General features: G+C 38.0%; 1 protein-coding gene across 1 annotated transcript in view; it reads right to left on the bottom strand.

Annotated features, from left to right (window-relative positions):
- CSMD3 (CUB and Sushi multiple domains 3) overlaps positions 1-16,949 on the bottom strand; it is an 823,344-nt gene that overhangs the window by 483,508 nt on the left and 322,887 nt on the right. The window contains exon 10 of the mRNA XM_076329214.1: positions 7,252-7,376. Coding sequence (XP_076185329.1) covers positions 7,252-7,376 — 125 coding nt within the window. The remainder of the gene's footprint in view (positions 1-7,251; positions 7,377-16,949) is intronic.

Genomic DNA, 16,949 nt, shown 5'->3' with positions numbered 1-16,949 from the left:
TTGGAGATGGAGGAAATTAAACAGCTGTCCACCTTGTCTGGTCTTTCGGAGGACCCTTCTGTTGTGGGGTTGCTGAAGGTCGAAGACCAACAAGTGCCAATCGCTACCACCACAGTGCACCGGCGGCAATATCACACTAACCGAGACTCCCTGATTCCCATTCATGAGCTGATTCGTCGACTGGAGAGCCAAGGAGTGATCAGCAAGACTCGCTCACCCTTTAACAGTCCCATACGGCCAGTGCGGAAGTCTAATGGAGAGTGGAGACTGACAGTAGACTATCGTGGCCTAAATGAAGTCACGCCACCGCTGAGTGCTGCTGTGCCAGACATGCTAGAACTTCAATACGAATTGGAATCAAAGGCAGCCAAGTGGTATGCCACAGTTGATATTGCTAATGCGTTTTTCTCAATCCCTTTGGCAGCGGAGTGCAGGCCACAATTTGCTTTCACTTAGAGGGGCATCCAGTACACCTGGAACCGACTGCCTCAGGGGTGGAAACACAGCCCTACCATTTGCCATGGACTGATCCAGACTGCACTGGAACAGGGTGGAGCTCCGGAACACCTGCAATACATTGATGATATCATCGTGTGGGGCAACACAGCAGGAGAAGTTTTTGAGAAAGGGAATAAAATAGTCCAAATCCTGCTGAAGGCCGGTTTTGCCATAAACCAAAGTAAGGTCAAGGGACCTGCACAGGAGATCCAGTTTTTAGGAATAAAATGGCAAGATGGACGTCGTCAGATCCCCATGGATGTGATCAACAAAATAACAGCCATGGCTCCACCAACTAGCAAAAAGGAAACACAAGCTTTCTTAGGCATCATGGGTTTTTGGAGAATGCACATTCCAAATTACAGTCTGATTGTAAACCCTCTCTATCAAGTGACCCGGAAGAAGAACGATTTCAAATGGGGCCCTGAGCAACGACAAGCTTTTGAACAAATTAAACGGGAGATAGTTCATGCAGTAGCCCTGGGGCCAGTCCGGGCAGGGCAAGAGGTAAAAAATGTGCTCTACACCGCAGCCGGGGAGAATGGCCCTACCTGGAGCCTCTGGCAGAAAGCACCAGGGGAGACTCGAGGTCGACCCCTAGGGTTTTGGAGTCGGGGATACAGAGGATCCAAGGCCCGCTATACTCCAACTGAAAAAGAGATATTAGCAGCATATGAAGGGGTTCGAGCTGCTTCAGAAGTGATCGGCACTGAAGCACAGCTCCTCCTGGCACCCCGACTGCCGGTGCTAGGCTGGATGTTCAGAGGGAGGGTCCCCTGTACACATCATGCAACTGATGCTACATGGAGTAAGTGGGTCACACTAATCACACAACGGACTCGAATAGGAAACCCCAGTCGCCCAGGAATCCTGGAAGTGATCATGGATTGGCCAGAGGGCAAAGATTTTGCAATATTGCCAGAGGAGGAGGTAACGCGTGCTGAAGAGGCCCCAATGTATAATGAACTACCAGAAAATGAGAAGCAATATGCCCTGTTCACTGATGGGTCCTCTCGTCTTGTGGGAAAGCATTGGAGGTGGAAAGCTGCTGTATGGAGTCCTATGCGACAAGTTGCAGAAACTGCTGAAGGAGAAGGTGAATCGAGCCAATTTGCAGAAGTAAAGGCCATCCAGCTGGCTTTAGACATTGCTGACCGAGAAAAGTGGCCAGTGCTCTGTCTCTATACTGACTCATGGATGGTGGCAAATGCCCTGTGGGGGTGGTTGCAGCAATGGAAGCAGAGCAACTGGCAGCGCAGAGGCAAACCCATCTGGGCTGCCGCATTGTGGCAAGATATTGCTGCCCGGGTGGAGAACCTGGTTGTAAAAGCCCATCACGTAGATGCTCACGTACCCAAGAGTCGGGCCACTGAAGAACATCAAAATAATCAGCAGGTGGATGAGGCTGCTAAGATTGAAGTGGCTCAGGTGGATCTGGACTGGCAACATAAGGGTGAATTATTTCTAGCTTGGTGGGCCCATGACACCTCAGGCCACCAAGGAAGAGATGCAACATATAGATGGGCTCGTGATCGAGGGGTGGACTTGACCATGGACACTATAGCACAGGTTATCCATGAATGCGAAACATGCGCTGCAATCAAGCAAGCCAAGCGGTTAAAGCCTCTCTGGTATGGAGGACGATGGTTGAAATATAAATATGGGGAGGCCTGGCAGATCGATTATATCACACTCCCACAAACCCGCCAAGGCAAGCGCCACGTGCTTACAATGGTGGAGGCAACCACCGGATGGCTGGAAACATATCCCGTGCCCCATGCCACTGCCCGAAACACTATCCTGGGCCTTGAAAAGCAAGTCCTATGGCGACACGGCACCCCAGAAAGAATTGAGTCAGACAATGGGACTCATTTCCGAAACAACCTCATAGACACCTGGGCCAAAGAGCACGGCATTGAGTGGGTGTACCACATCCCCTATCATGCACCAGCCTCTGGGAAAATTGAACGATACAATGGACTGTTAAAGACTACGCTGAGAGCAATGGGTGGCGGGACGTTCAAACATTGGGATACGCATTTAGCAAAGGCCACCTGGTTAGTCAACACTCGGGGATCTGCCAATCGAGCAGGCCCTGCCCAGTCAGAACTTTTACGTACTGTAGATGGGAATAAAGTCCCTGTAGTGCACATAAGAAATATGCTGGGGAAGACAGTCTGGGTTATTCCTGCCTCGGGCAGAGGCAGACCCATCCATGGGATTGCTTTTGCTCAAGGACCTGGGTGCACTTGGTGGATAATGCGGGAGGATGGGGAAGTCCGATGTGTACCTCAAGGGGATTTGATTTTGGGTGAGAATAGCCAATGATCTGAATTATGTGATGTTAAGTACTAATTATAGTTATAATAGTTATACTAATAATACACAGATATACTAATCATACTAATAATATTATAAGCCATACTAATGTTATTACAATAAGAATCACCCAGACTAATGAAGAATAACTTCAGTGAAACCAAGCAAAGCACAGTGATGATGGTACCAGAACTGACTTGAACATGAAACAATCCAACACCACATACCATCTCCATTTTTCCTGCCCTGAAAGATTATTATGACAGATGGAGCCCGAAGTCATGGACTAAATGAACTCACTGAACATTTTAGAGGGATGGCCCACAGACGAAGGGAATGATATCTCTCTGTGTGTGTGTGTGTGTGTATATATATATAAAAAAAAAAGGGGGTGGTGATTAATGAAAATGTACTGGAAAATATGAGACTTGAGCATGACGCAGATGGTATAGAATAAGGGGTGGATATTGTCCTGGTTTCGGCAGGGATAGAGTTAATTTCCTTTCTAGTAGCTGGTACAGTGTTTTGGATTTAGGATGAGAACAAAGTTGATAATGCACCGATGTTTTAGTTGTTGCTAGGTAATGCTTACACTAGCCAAGGACTTTTTAGTTTTCCATGCTCTACCGACTGAGAAGGCTGGAGGTGCACAAGAAGCTGGGAGGGGGCACAGCCAAACTGGCCAAAGGGACATTCCATACCATGTGACGTCATGCTCAGTACATAAACTGGGGAAAGCTGGCCGGGGGGGGCTGCTGCTCGGGGACTGGCTGGGCATCGGTCGGCGGGTGGTGAGCAATTGTACTGTGCATCACTTGCTTTGTGTATTATTATTATTATCATCATATTATTATTATCGTTTTATTTCAATTATTAAACTGTTTTTATCTCAACCCACGAGTTTTTCTAACTTGTGCTCTTCCAATTCTCTCCCCCATCCCACCGGGTGGGGGGGGAGTGAGCGAGCGGCTGCGTGGTGCTTAGTTGCCGACTGAGATTAAACCACGACAAATTGCAAGCTGTACTGTTCAAATAGGAAACAACACGTGACAAAAAGCAGCACTTTAAATGACATTTTAAAGAATAACAGGTGAAGTACCTAATATACCACCTGTGCCCTTGTTATCTGCAAAGCTGCATCAGTTCACAAGAAAATATTAATTTCTTGCATAAAATAAGATTTATACGATTGCCTAATTTATTTGCCCAAACGGTTTGTATACAAACATGCAAGTTCAACAAGCAGATGCACACATATTTTTGCATATACTGTCTTCATGTTACTACATGATATTTATGTTATTTATGCAAAATTCACAACAAACAAAATGTTTATTGTATGTTCTGTGCATGAAACTTAGAGAAGACATAATTATTAGTCTAAAGAAATGTTTATATTCCAGCTTTAGTATATCTAGAAGTCTAATTGAAACATCTTGTTAATCAAAAGAACCAAATTGATAGCACACCGAAGGTACTTAAATCAGTAATTTTAATGCAACTAATGACACTCTAAAGCATTTCATATTTGACAAACTATAATATCTATACCATCTGTCTGGCTTTTCACCATATGGCATTGTATCAATTCCTAATAACTTTCTTAATATTGGTCCTCTGCTTTTTAAGGTGTAATTAGCTAGTTCTATGAAGTTGGTGAGTGTAAAGAAATGAAACACTGTCCTTCTGGTTGTGAATTACATGTTCTACCTATGAATAATGGTGGGTTTGGATATTTAATTAGTACACACTCTGCAGTTTCACATTTAGATAGAAGTTTATCAGAACTGCTAGCTTCCAGTGGATTTACTGCTTTCTTTTTCTTTTTAGTTCAGTATTAATGCTTATTTTATCATTAGACATGTTTACAAATGTGATTTGTGAATCATTATACAATGTTGGTTCTAAATATAGTCATAGTGGGAAAAAAATCAAAAAAGGACTGAAGAATGTGGTTACCCTTTTATACTTAAGTACTTTGATACCTGCTGCTATTCGGAATTCAAAACTTATACAAGAGTGAAACGCAATATATTTAACAACTATTTATGCTTGAAGGCCATAGTCCCCAAAAGCTAATGAGCTGCCTTTCTAAACTTACAAGTAGCTATGCATACATCTCAGTCTTATCACAGTACTGCTGATAACACTTCATTGTCTGTTAGGAGAGATACTTTTTTAAAAAAACCTGACAGTGTGCAACTGTATTTTGGTATTGATAAATGAAATTCTAATTGCAGTATGCTTTCCTTTTAAAGTGCCTTTTCAATGACAGATTACTAAATCGTATTATCAAATATATAATACGCAGAGGATAGCAAGATTTGCAGTACAGTTACTATTTATGTTACCGTTTATGTGGGATATGAAAGCCAAGAATCTTTAGAATGTCATTTTATCATGGTTATCATACAAGAAATATATAAATCCTGTCATGCAACCACACTTACATGTGATCTTAATGATGATTTTTTTTTCATAAATCAGTTTTGAAATCTGGGTGTTCCTTCATTTATAAAAAACAGAAAACAGGGATTGGAAGAATTTTGAAAAGGTATTTAGTCCATTACCCCAGCTCAAGATGAGATCAGATGTACTTAAACTCTCCTGGATATCTGTATATCTCACACGTTCTTGAAAACTTCTACTCACATACCTAAATATTCTTTACTTCAGAAAGTTTTGCTACTGTCCAACCATAAACCTTTTGCAGAATTGTAGCCCATTGTATTTTACGCTTTCCCTCTTCTTTCTCTGGATTCTTCTTTCTCTAGATCAAAGCAGCCCAGTTCTTTCCCACTTGTTTATATTAAGTTATATTTTAGAGACTTTTGATCCTTTTTAATATTTTCTTCTGTCCTATTTTCACTGGTCCACACCTTTCTTGAAACTTCATTTCCATAGCGGAGAAAATCAGGGGTACTCACATTGCATAGCTTTAGGCACCTGAGGTGGGAGATGGGATCCTTGATTTAATTAGCTGTGTCTGACAACCTCCTCCAGCAAGCAATCCACAGACAAGACTAATAGATGCTGTCACACTGTTTAACAGTGCATGTGAACACCCTTACACAAGTATACAACACCCATCTGGTTACACTGGAAGATTAGGAGACTACCGTCCTAAGATAGGTATCTAATTTAGGATATATGAATATGCCGAAAAACTCTAGTAGGTAAAGCCTTACTAGTTTTACTATAAATAAAGGTTTCATTTATGTGCATTACATGATTAATTCTGCTGTGTATGCATGTCTGTGTATGTGTGTATCTCTTTAGCAATTTCTAGTAATTATACATACATACAGTAGTGGGATATAAAATGTTAATATTATGTATACTTATATCTATATAACTAAACTTTTTACTTTTTTATGTGATATGCTATTATTGAAGCATATACTGTCATGATCCATTGTAAACCTGTTTCTGCAGCTGTAATACCTATTATGTTTTTCTTCGTCTCAGATTTGGGTAGCTGATTATTCCAACCTACATCTAGCACTTCATTCTTATCCATAGCGAGTCCCATTTAGACTGTCCTGGTATTTTATCAGCCAAAAAAAAAATCACCCATGCAATTTTCCAGCTTTTGTGATTTCTACTATACACCATCTGGATACCACCCTCAGATTTTTTTGCCCTCCTCCACTGTTCAGAAACATCTCACAGTTCTCTCTGGACATTAGTATAAGTATCCATAGCCCTGAATTACAAGATAATGTCCCTTCTGTTTCCTATACCCAAGTGTTCTTTGTGAACAAACTGTACTCTTCAATATTAGGCTTTGCTGTTGTGCCAATTTACATGTATATGTACACACTAGTATTTTCATTATATATACTAATATATATATAATTTATATATACACACACTAATACTTTCATTCCCTGATTCAGGTATTCATCATACTTCTTGCCATAGTATTTGGACATCAAATATATTCAGCAGAATGACTTTGTGCTTTTCTTCTCTTACATTTTTCTGTATTTTTTGCCCTTTATCCATTTGGTCAGGGTCGAAACTAGATATAGACTTACTTCTCCAGTCCTTATCAATCCTGAATTCAAGTCTTTCTCATCTTCATAGCGAATGTGTAATGAAGATGCTTCATGAACTACTGATTGTATATTGAATCACTGCAATTTTGAAATTCACCTTGGTGAGTCTTAATATTTAGCATGTGATAGATTTTCATCAGCTCATTATGAAGTGAACTTCGTAATGTAAGTTCCCAAGTAAAATAAGCATACTGAACTACAGACAAAATTTATATTAAACAAAACAGTATAGGTGGGACCTTTTTTACTGAGAAAGTGGGGGCACTAGGATTAAAACTTCAGGTACTTACAAAATATTAATTTAATAGGATTGGCTATCAAACGATAGATGTGAAATTAACAAATCACTATAAGGGTAAGAATTCCTCTTTACCTTTACACACAGGTCTATGATCACTCCATGCAGCAAAAACTTCAGCTATCCTCTGACAGGTGATACTTTTTGAACCTTGTAGCACATAATCTTCATCGCAGGAGAACTGTACTGTTGCTCCCAGGCTAAAATAAAACAATGACATAAAAAGAAGAAACATTTTTTTACAAATAGATACCAGTAAATTTTTCCATTCTTTTAGGTTTGATGGTCCTGACAAACAATACAAACACGTAATCCAGTAAATATTATTTTTTGCTCTTAGTAGTAAAAGGCTGCAGGCTATGTACTAGTCTGACTGCACAGCATTCAGCCCTCTCTGGGCTTGCTTTGGCCAGAGCTGGTTTACCTCTTTTTAGCAGTCATCTGGAGGTCAAGTGACCATTTTCTGACCTAACTTCTGACTTCAATATAGTAAAGGTTTGACAAACCTGGGCACTGTGTAAAAAACAGTAGCTATTTATGTTAATTGAAGGTAGGAAACAAAAAGAAAGAGATATAAGGAAATTCCCTGGAAGAAGAGCCAAAAGGTCAACCACAAGACTGAGGAAGAAATTCCCACTATAAACATTGTATTCCTCCCAGTGAAGACCTCAGCATACAGATGACTTGCTGTAAATGTCCCCCACCCCTGATTCTTCTTGAGGAAGTCTGGTGCTTTTAATTTTAGAACCAGAGGGGCATTGGAAGGGGGAGCACAATACCAGAGAAAATTATTAGATATTAATCAGGTTTCTTGTATTAAAAAAAATGGTATATTATTGATAAGACTTTCCTGTATTAATTTGGACTAGGAATGCATTATTGTAAATAGACTAGTAATAGCTGGTTTTTATGTTTTGATTAGTAGGTTAAGATTTTAATTAGGCTTGCAGTAAAGTCTCAACTCCATATAAGCAGTGTGTTTTCTCTTGCCAGTAACAAGATTCTGAATGTAACAACTACTAGACAATGAATGTTACAAGGTGAATATGAACATTTGCTCCTTTAACTAACTGGCATATGTTTGTCAAATTAATGGAAGAAAATAAAAGAATTCTAAAAACATCTTTCTAGGTATTTAGCTGTGATTATTTATGAAGTGATAATGCTGGCTTCAATAGATTTTGTACTTTTCCATATGGAGCTGACATTTGGTGTTGCAAACTTGGCACAGAACAAAACAGGAAATAAGCCCAGAAACACTTGTTTTGTTTGTTTGTTTGTTTTGTTTTGTTATGTTATATTTTTCTGAGGGGAGGATTGGGGCGTTTTTTCAGTTTGGAAAAGTTAAAAAACTCAATACATAAATGTGTATTATTGAGATAATTCTTCTTCTCCTTTAACATCATTATTGTTTCAAGTCCTGATTACAGTTGAAAATAGTCAATTTATCAGGCCTTTCTCTGACATCAGTATCTCACACTCCATAATTTCAGCTTGCTGTTTTTAAAGGCTTGTCTGTCACAGTTGTAAAGTATTTCTATAAACTGTGACTGTGGACAACATATAGTGTCACAAAGGTCTGCAGAGAGCACCTTTTACCTTATCAGTTGCTAAATGATCATCATTATGTTTTTTGAATTAAAAGGTGGTGTTATTATTTATCCTACTCCTTATATAAGACTGATGAGGAAGAATCATAGATCTGCAATTTAGTGTGTTACCTCATGCTTGTGCCAAAAATGAATGATATTTGGGAAATAATCTTCTTTTCCCCTCCAATTAAAAAGGAATAAACCCAAAAGACTAAAGCAGGGATGTTACTGAAGAAATTCTGAGAAGAGTCAAGTAAACTGAAAATTAATATTTTTAAAATCTCATGTATGGCGATACTGCATTTTTTAGTGAATGATATTTTGTAAGTGGAATTTGGAGGAGTATTATCACTGTTATCACACTTATCATGGGTACTAATAAAGCTTTATGTTTTGGTATTAAAAATATGTGATGAAGCCTTGCAGAAAAAAATCATACAGCGTTATTTACCACACTCCACAGTGATTGTGTAAAGATACTTGCATGCACATGACCAAGACTAGCATTTTACAATAAGAAATACAACAAAACACAGTATTTTGAAAAGGCTTCCAAGAGGAAAATATCATAAAAGTGGAAAAGCACAAATTCCTTTTCCTTCATTATTCTTATTTTTAGATGGCCTAACAAATATTAATATTATTAATATTAATATCAACAAATACGTCTTTTATATGTAATAGCTAACACAAATTATGTGACCAATGGTATTCCCTAGTCTAGGCACAGCTAATACTAGGGATGCTAGTAAGTCTAAGGCACTAGGGCACAAAGACCCACTCATAACCTAACTAAACGTAGGTGTGCTGATATTCTGTGAAAACAGAAAAGCAGTCTTTATTCATGGGGAAATAAGGGAAGTGCTGATATAAAAGCAAACAGCATAGTGAAGTAAACTATTTTTTAATGGCATTTGTCATTGTACTTTTGTTATCATTTCCCAATGATTTTGTGTACATACATATATGTATATGAGGCTTTTAAAAAACGATTTAGAAATCTGAATACCTCAAAACTATGTAAGGTTTGATTTTCTCTATTCATTCTGCTATAACCAAACAGAAGATAGCTTCTTTATTTAACTACCTGTGCAGAAAAGGAATTAGGTTTGGTTTTGGGTTTTTTTTTGTACAGTTCCTTGAAAAATCTTCCCTCCTAATTTGGTCATTGGGAAATTAGTATATCATCAATACTGAATAATAGCAGGGCAATTCATTCTAACTCAAACATACCAAAATATCAGATCACAGACTGATTGATTCCAAAGAATTCTGCCTAGATTTATGTTTAGATTCAATCAGGACCTGAATTAACTCTTTTTTCTGGGATAATGCTCACAGTAAGTGCTTTTCAGTTCTATTCTAGTCAAAATACAAGGTGACTTTTGTTTCATAACACACTTTTTGTATAGAATATTAGCTACCAGATCTCAGCATCAGGTCTTTATTTAAACTTTTTCTTAATGTATAACCCCTCAAAGGATCTCAGAGGCTTTCCTAACTGCATTTGCCTTGGTAAATTATTTTATATGTATACATGGCTTACAAGACTTTGGCCACACCGTGCATGCAGTTCTCTGGGTATTTTAAGATTAAACATGGAGTAACTCCCCAAAAGTCTATGTTATATCAGCGTTCCTGTGTGACCTTGTAAGTCATGGAATTATCTATCTGACCCTCCTCAGATGGATGCCATAGATCCCTATCCCATTTTCCAGCCTTTGCTATGTTACCTATTTTTAAAAATTTTGGTTTGTAAATCTCTGTAAGCAAAGTCTCTGTACTGGCATAGTTCTTCAATTATCTAAATAAATTATTTAAGGCTCCTTTACAACTCTCTAAAACTGGCACTTTTGCAAAGAGGTTGGAAGAGGTCTGAGGATATCACTTAATAATGATAGGATATCACTATTGAGTTGGCTAGGATCTTCAAATCTGGGTTTGATCCCACAAGGTATAGCATTCCTTTTTGCTGAAACGTACTAAAATTCATTTTTCTCTGCAGGGTTTGGCTTGTAAAGAATGAACCCTGCTTTTCTTTCCTTATACATGAGGATTTTAGTGCTGTAATAGTAATTTCAGTTTCAGTTCTATTTACAAAGGCAGACAAAAAATTAAAAAGACTGAGCACACATTCCAGAGATTAACTTTTGTTAGGTAATCAATTCAAATACATCTATGATGAAAATAGCTACTGAAGAAGATTGATACTAAACAGAACAAGAATTAAATTTAAGGGAGTTAGAAATGTTACGTTTGAAAAGGAATGGTGTCAGCACAACATAGCTGATGAAATTTGGTGAGTACCTGGGCTTTACAGAGACATAGATAATGAGTAATGAGGACACAAAAGATGATAGAGTCACCTGAACAGACATCTCAGAAAAAGAGGATTTGATAGCGGATAACAGCTCTATAAACTATTCCAAAAACAGTTCCTGTTTGTACAAGAAATAAAAATGTTTGTGAAAGAAGGGGATAAAGAAGAGCTGCAAAGTCCAGGAAAATAGAGGAAGATATAAAAGTGAAAAACTGAGAAAAATAAAAAAGTAAACATAATGTAAAGGCCCTTGCAAGGTAAGGCTGAAAACCTTCTATATGAGACTGAGGAAAAAGAGCCACGAGGCAGATCACAGAGTTGGAGGAAATTTCAAAATTATGAAGTACAAAGATGACCTTATCATTAATGTTAAAAATTATACTCAGCTACTCCAGGGACTATATGGTGAGGAAGGTTCAAAAGGTAGCAATTGGGAAGACAAGAATAACTTTCTCAAGATTAGATTTTCACAAGAATCTATCTGCTGTAGAAAGTCATGTTGACAAAATCTGAACACCTTTGATTATTCAGAAAAAAAAAGGAGCACCTGAAAAAAATTAACATGGAAATATATTTCCTTTAACTAACCATGGACTGATTTAAAGAAGAAACACTGAGCAGGAAGTACACCATTTACTAAAAAAAATTGAACTGATGGTATCAAAACTGTAACTGGCAAAAATTCCAGACTGTTGAAATGATTATGAAGACTTTACAAGCCTGATAATTATTTTTATCACCTCCAAAAGTATAAATAATACTCACATTACCGAGTCCACTTGTCCAAATCAGTTTTGATATTAAACAGATATTTGACAGTATATGACTATAAGCACACTGGACTCATAAACACAGTGAAACTGAAAAATTTACAAAATCTGTAACGTGTGCCATGTGAATGAGATATAATAAGTGCAGTTAGATAAGTAGATAATAAAACACCAGTCTAAGACAGAAAATGGAAGAGCCAGAGATCAATTCCTATGGCAGATCAACTCAAGAAGACAATAGTATCAAAAATCAAGCAAGCACTTCCCGTCTGAAACGTCAAAAAAAGGACCAAAAAAAAAAAAAAAATCCTGCAGGAACTCTGTATAATCCTTCTGGACTTGCAGTCTAAGAACAGCATCCATAAAGGCCAGCATATTGACTGTCATGAGCTTGTCAAGAAAATGTTAAGAAAATGGGTCTCTCAGGAATTTACAAGCCCAGTCAAGATTAACATTTTCTAATGTTTTCCTGTCATTATCTACTTACACACTCTTTCAAAAATGGAAAAGCATTAATTCTTTCACAGTTGTCTAGTAGGAGAGACCCTTCTTGTTGTTTCTGCTGATGATATTTTTTCTCCAATACCTTTTATCTATGACATACAAGAATTCAGTTCAAAATCCATCTTTCTCTAAAAAAAGTTTGGTAACTGAGTACAGGAGGGTAAAGTGTCACTTCCCTCCTCAGTACATGAGGTGAATATGATGAAGATTCCAAAAGGACATGCAGATTACCAGGAAATAATTATTAGCTCTAAGACAAAATGAAAAAGATAGGCTTACATCTACACTCCTTAGACTTAGCTTTCTCTAGAGCACTTGGCCATGGGTTTGACGTGGGTCTGGTGTGACGTGGTGACATAGCAGCAATTTCAGTAGTTTTTTTCTTCTTTTTCTATTTTTTTTTTTCCAGTTGACAGAATCTCAAATAATCTGAGGACTGTGTTAATAGGTCAAAGTGGGATTCTTGATAGGATGAAACTGATGATATCTATTGCATGTCCAGAGCTACTGCATGAGGACATGTGGGAGTCTGATCAAAGCCTGCTGGTATGTTAGAGAACCTCAAATTGTGGAGAGAGAAAATCAGATCATGGAAGCTGGTTTTGGGGGACTTGTCCCTGGCCTAGTCTACCTCTGAATTATGGGCAGGTATTTTTTTAGAGAAAGTTGGCAGAGTAGTCCAAAACAGAGTGTGGGAACAAATGACCAAAAAATAGTGTGGACAATTAAGGGCAGTTTGATTCCCTGACTTACATCCGATCCAAACTGCTTACCAGATGAAGCCCCTTCAAAGTGTGTGTAGACTACATCCGTTTTGTAAATCTCAAGAGAACTGAAGCATGATATAGCTATGGAGTTGTTCATTGTTATATACAATATAGACATGCATCACAAAAAAAGAAAAATCTGAAGGACAGCAGGAAAATCTCCAACAAGTTTCAAAAGCAGAATTTATTCAGCAAAAACGTTCTGTCTGTGGATGCAGTCAAAGGCCAGACTGGGTTCATTTAGCCCAGTACACTAACACTGAGAGTGATGAAAAGTGAACGCTTAGAGAAAAACTTTAGAATATGGAAAATATCTATAGTTCATCTTCTGATCATTACTATATTTCAATCATTTATGGTTAAGGAACTTTCTGAACTGGAGCTACTAATTTAGTAGTCCCTGGGTGACTAAATTAGACCTCCTGGGCCAGCCCCCAGCTAGAGCTAAGACTGGTAAGGCACACCAGTAAGAAAAAGTACTTCTGTGGGTATATTAGTCACAAAAGGAAGTTCATATACAATGTGGATCCATTAATAGATGGGTGAGGCAACCTTGTGGTGTTGGAAACCAATATGGAAAAGGCAGAAGTACTCAATGCCTTTTCTGCATCAATTTCTACAGCACATCTGTTCCTAGACATCTGCATGTACCAGCATGATTTGGGAAGAAGAGGGACAGCCAATACTGGGGAGCAACAGGTAAAAGAAGATGGCTGTATTCAAAGGCAGGGGGCCAGATAGCTTTCACCAAAGGGTGCTGAAAAAGCTGGCTGATTCTATGCAAGGCTGGTATCATCCATGAACAATTGTGGTGATGAGGAGAAGTTCCTACTGACTGTAGAAAGGCTAACATTACATGAATTTTAAAGAAAGGCAAGGAGAAGCTAGGAACCCCACATCAAACCCTGGAATGAACATGTCCTCTAGGAAAGCACAAACAGGAAATCAGGAGCACTTACACAGATTTACCAGAGGTGAATCATACATGATCAACCTGGTTGTCTTCTATGACAAAATGACTGGCTACATGGACCAGTGGTAGATGTAATAGTGCTTGATTTAACAGCACTCAACATCAGCAAGGTTTTTGACACTACTCTTGCAGCAGTGTCTTTTGGGAGCTGACAAAATATGCACTGAATGGATAGATTCAAAATTGGCCTGGCAGCTGTGCTCAAAGGGTAGGAATCAATGGTTTTATATTCAGCTGGTGGCCAGTAATAAGCTGAGCACCAGGAAGTCAATATGGGGTCTTATGCTGTTTAATATTTTCATCCTCAACCTTGATGGTGAGACAGAATGAACTCCCAGAAAATTTATGGATCATACTAAACTAGGAAAAGTAGCTGACACACTGAATAGCAGAGCTTCAATCCAGACACTTGACAAACTTGAGCACTGGGCCAACAGAAACCTCATGAAACTCAACAAGTAGAGGTACAAAGTTCTGCACTATTGATCAGTAATGTGTTCTCATCCTGAATAAAATAAACTATATACTCAACTATATTAGAAGTGGTGGCAGCAAATCAAGTGAAATTATTACTCAGTTGGTGAGGCTGTATCTGCAATATTAAGCCCAGTGTTTGGTCTCCCACTTCAAGAGAGATACTGATAAAATCTCTAGAGGGTTTGGAGGTTAGTCGGAGGCTTAGAGCACATGACCTACAGTAAAAAGCTGAGGCAGATAGGCTTAATTAGTCTGACAAAGAGGAAGCTAAGGTACTATTTAATAGCAGACCATAACTACTTCAAGAACCTTTAAAAAGATAATGAAGCCAAACTTTTCTTAATGTGGCAGACAATATACAAGGGGCAGTTCAGGAGATTCAGGTTTTACATTACAAGAAACTTCCAAGAAAGGCAGGGCAGAACTGGAACAGCATACCCAGACTGTTGTGAAATTCCCATTCTTGGGAGTTTACAGAATTGGCTAAACAAAGCCACAGCTGATCTGATTTAGCGTTGGCATTAGTCCTGCTTTGGGCAGGAGGTTGGAGTTGATGCCCTCTTAAGGACCCTTCCAATCAATATTTCTATGACTCACTCAAGCTGTTCAATTTATTTCGAACTCATATAAAGCTTTTACATCTATAACATACTGTGCTAAAGCAGTTCATAGCTTCAAAAATGCATGCTTGACCTGTGTCTCTCAGTAACTTTATCTGCCAATTTCTAACAAGACAAAAGATGATTGCCATTAGGTTTGCATTTTCAGGAAAAAAACCCAAACTTTAGATATATTTTCTTTAGACAAAAGCATGAGTAAATATTAAATAAAACAGTTATACAAATTTGAGAAGACACTTTAATCTCATATCTATTTTTGAAGTCTCCATCATCTGCCCCAAATTTGGGATCCCTCTTTAGAGAACACAATCTAAAAGCAGTAAGAAGGAGACTAAAATGAAGCTATAGAATCTCTAAAGGATGAGAAAGAGCAGCTTTAAAATTTTGAACTTCATATGAAGTTTATATTGAGTAGTATTATTTTAACAGTAGGCATACATGTAGCAAACGAACTCATTTTAGATTCTTTTCCTACATTATTTGATATATTCTTTAAATTATTATTGAACAAGAATCAATTATGCAAGGAATCAAAACCTCAAGCTCAGCTGTAACAATAAATTATAGTATCCTGCATTTTGAACTTACATTTTTCTTGTAATTTTTGTGATGGATAGGTGGGACAGACTAGAAGAAGGAGGAGATAATGCAGTTTGGATATTTGCACTGATGTGAAGGGAATACATCTGAATTCATACCTTGCAGTACTATTCTGTTTCTGTGGAATCAACTGAAAAGTCATATACACATTAAAGTATAGAAAAAAGTATTCTCCAAGATTCACATCTTTCTGCTGTATTAACCTATTCTGTCCACACCTGCAACTGAACAAGTTGGAGAAAGTACACTATTTTTTGCCATAGAAAAAAAAAAAAAATCACCCAGAAATACCTAAACATCAGCTCTTAAAGTCTGTCCCTATCAAAGAATTAATTTAATAGTATGATTAATTTTAATGCTAGTGTAAATATATAATCAGTATTGCAGCACATATATTATTTTCTCCATCTGCAGTAAAAGAAGCTAAAGCTATACGTAAGCTTTCAAGACTATGCACAGTGAAGTACATTTTCTTAACCTAGCAACTTTCTACACACCACTGATCGATAATTACTTATGTGCAAGCTACAGATAGAAGCTACCGTAGTCTATTTGAGCCACAGTAGGAGAGTTGAGCTAAGCCACAGCATCTGTCCCAAGTTAAGAGCATGCATAGGAACATTTTTGTAGATCAGTTGATACAGTACTTGGAAATATTAGTGCAAGGTGTTAGGATTCCAAGCGATAATGTTAGAATATCTAAATCTTCAAAACTTCTGGTCAAGAAAAATCCTTACAATGAACAAACTAAGGTGATGACTAAATTTCACTTGCAGAGGATCTCCCAACACTCTGAAGATCATGGTAATTCTGCTTAAACAGTTCTTAAGGTGTCACCTTTTCCTACAAAGCTTGTACTGTCAGCGGTTTCTGCTTGACAAAGGAACCAATTAACTGCTGACAAATGCAACATGTACTATTCCCCTTTAAAAATAGCCTCACATCTCACACTGCAAATCGTCTGAGTTTTGTTCAATTTTCAGGGTGTTTGGCTTGAAGTTTCAGAGTCTAGAAGCTCACCTTGCATATATCCAGAGAAGGGTATGCGATTCAGAGAAGGTTTAAGGAAAATTAATTCTGAAACTTTCAGTCAATCAATGTGGTTACACTTCAAAGTCATTCTTCCAAAGAAAATAACTATAAAATAATT

The sequence above is a fragment of the Aptenodytes patagonicus genome, chromosome 2 (assembly GCF_965638725.1).
Source record: "Aptenodytes patagonicus chromosome 2, bAptPat1.pri.cur, whole genome shotgun sequence".
Lineage (NCBI taxonomy): Eukaryota > Metazoa > Chordata > Aves > Sphenisciformes > Spheniscidae > Aptenodytes > Aptenodytes patagonicus.
The sequence above is the reverse complement of the archived record's forward strand: the minus strand, read 5'-3'. Positions and strand labels throughout refer to the sequence as shown.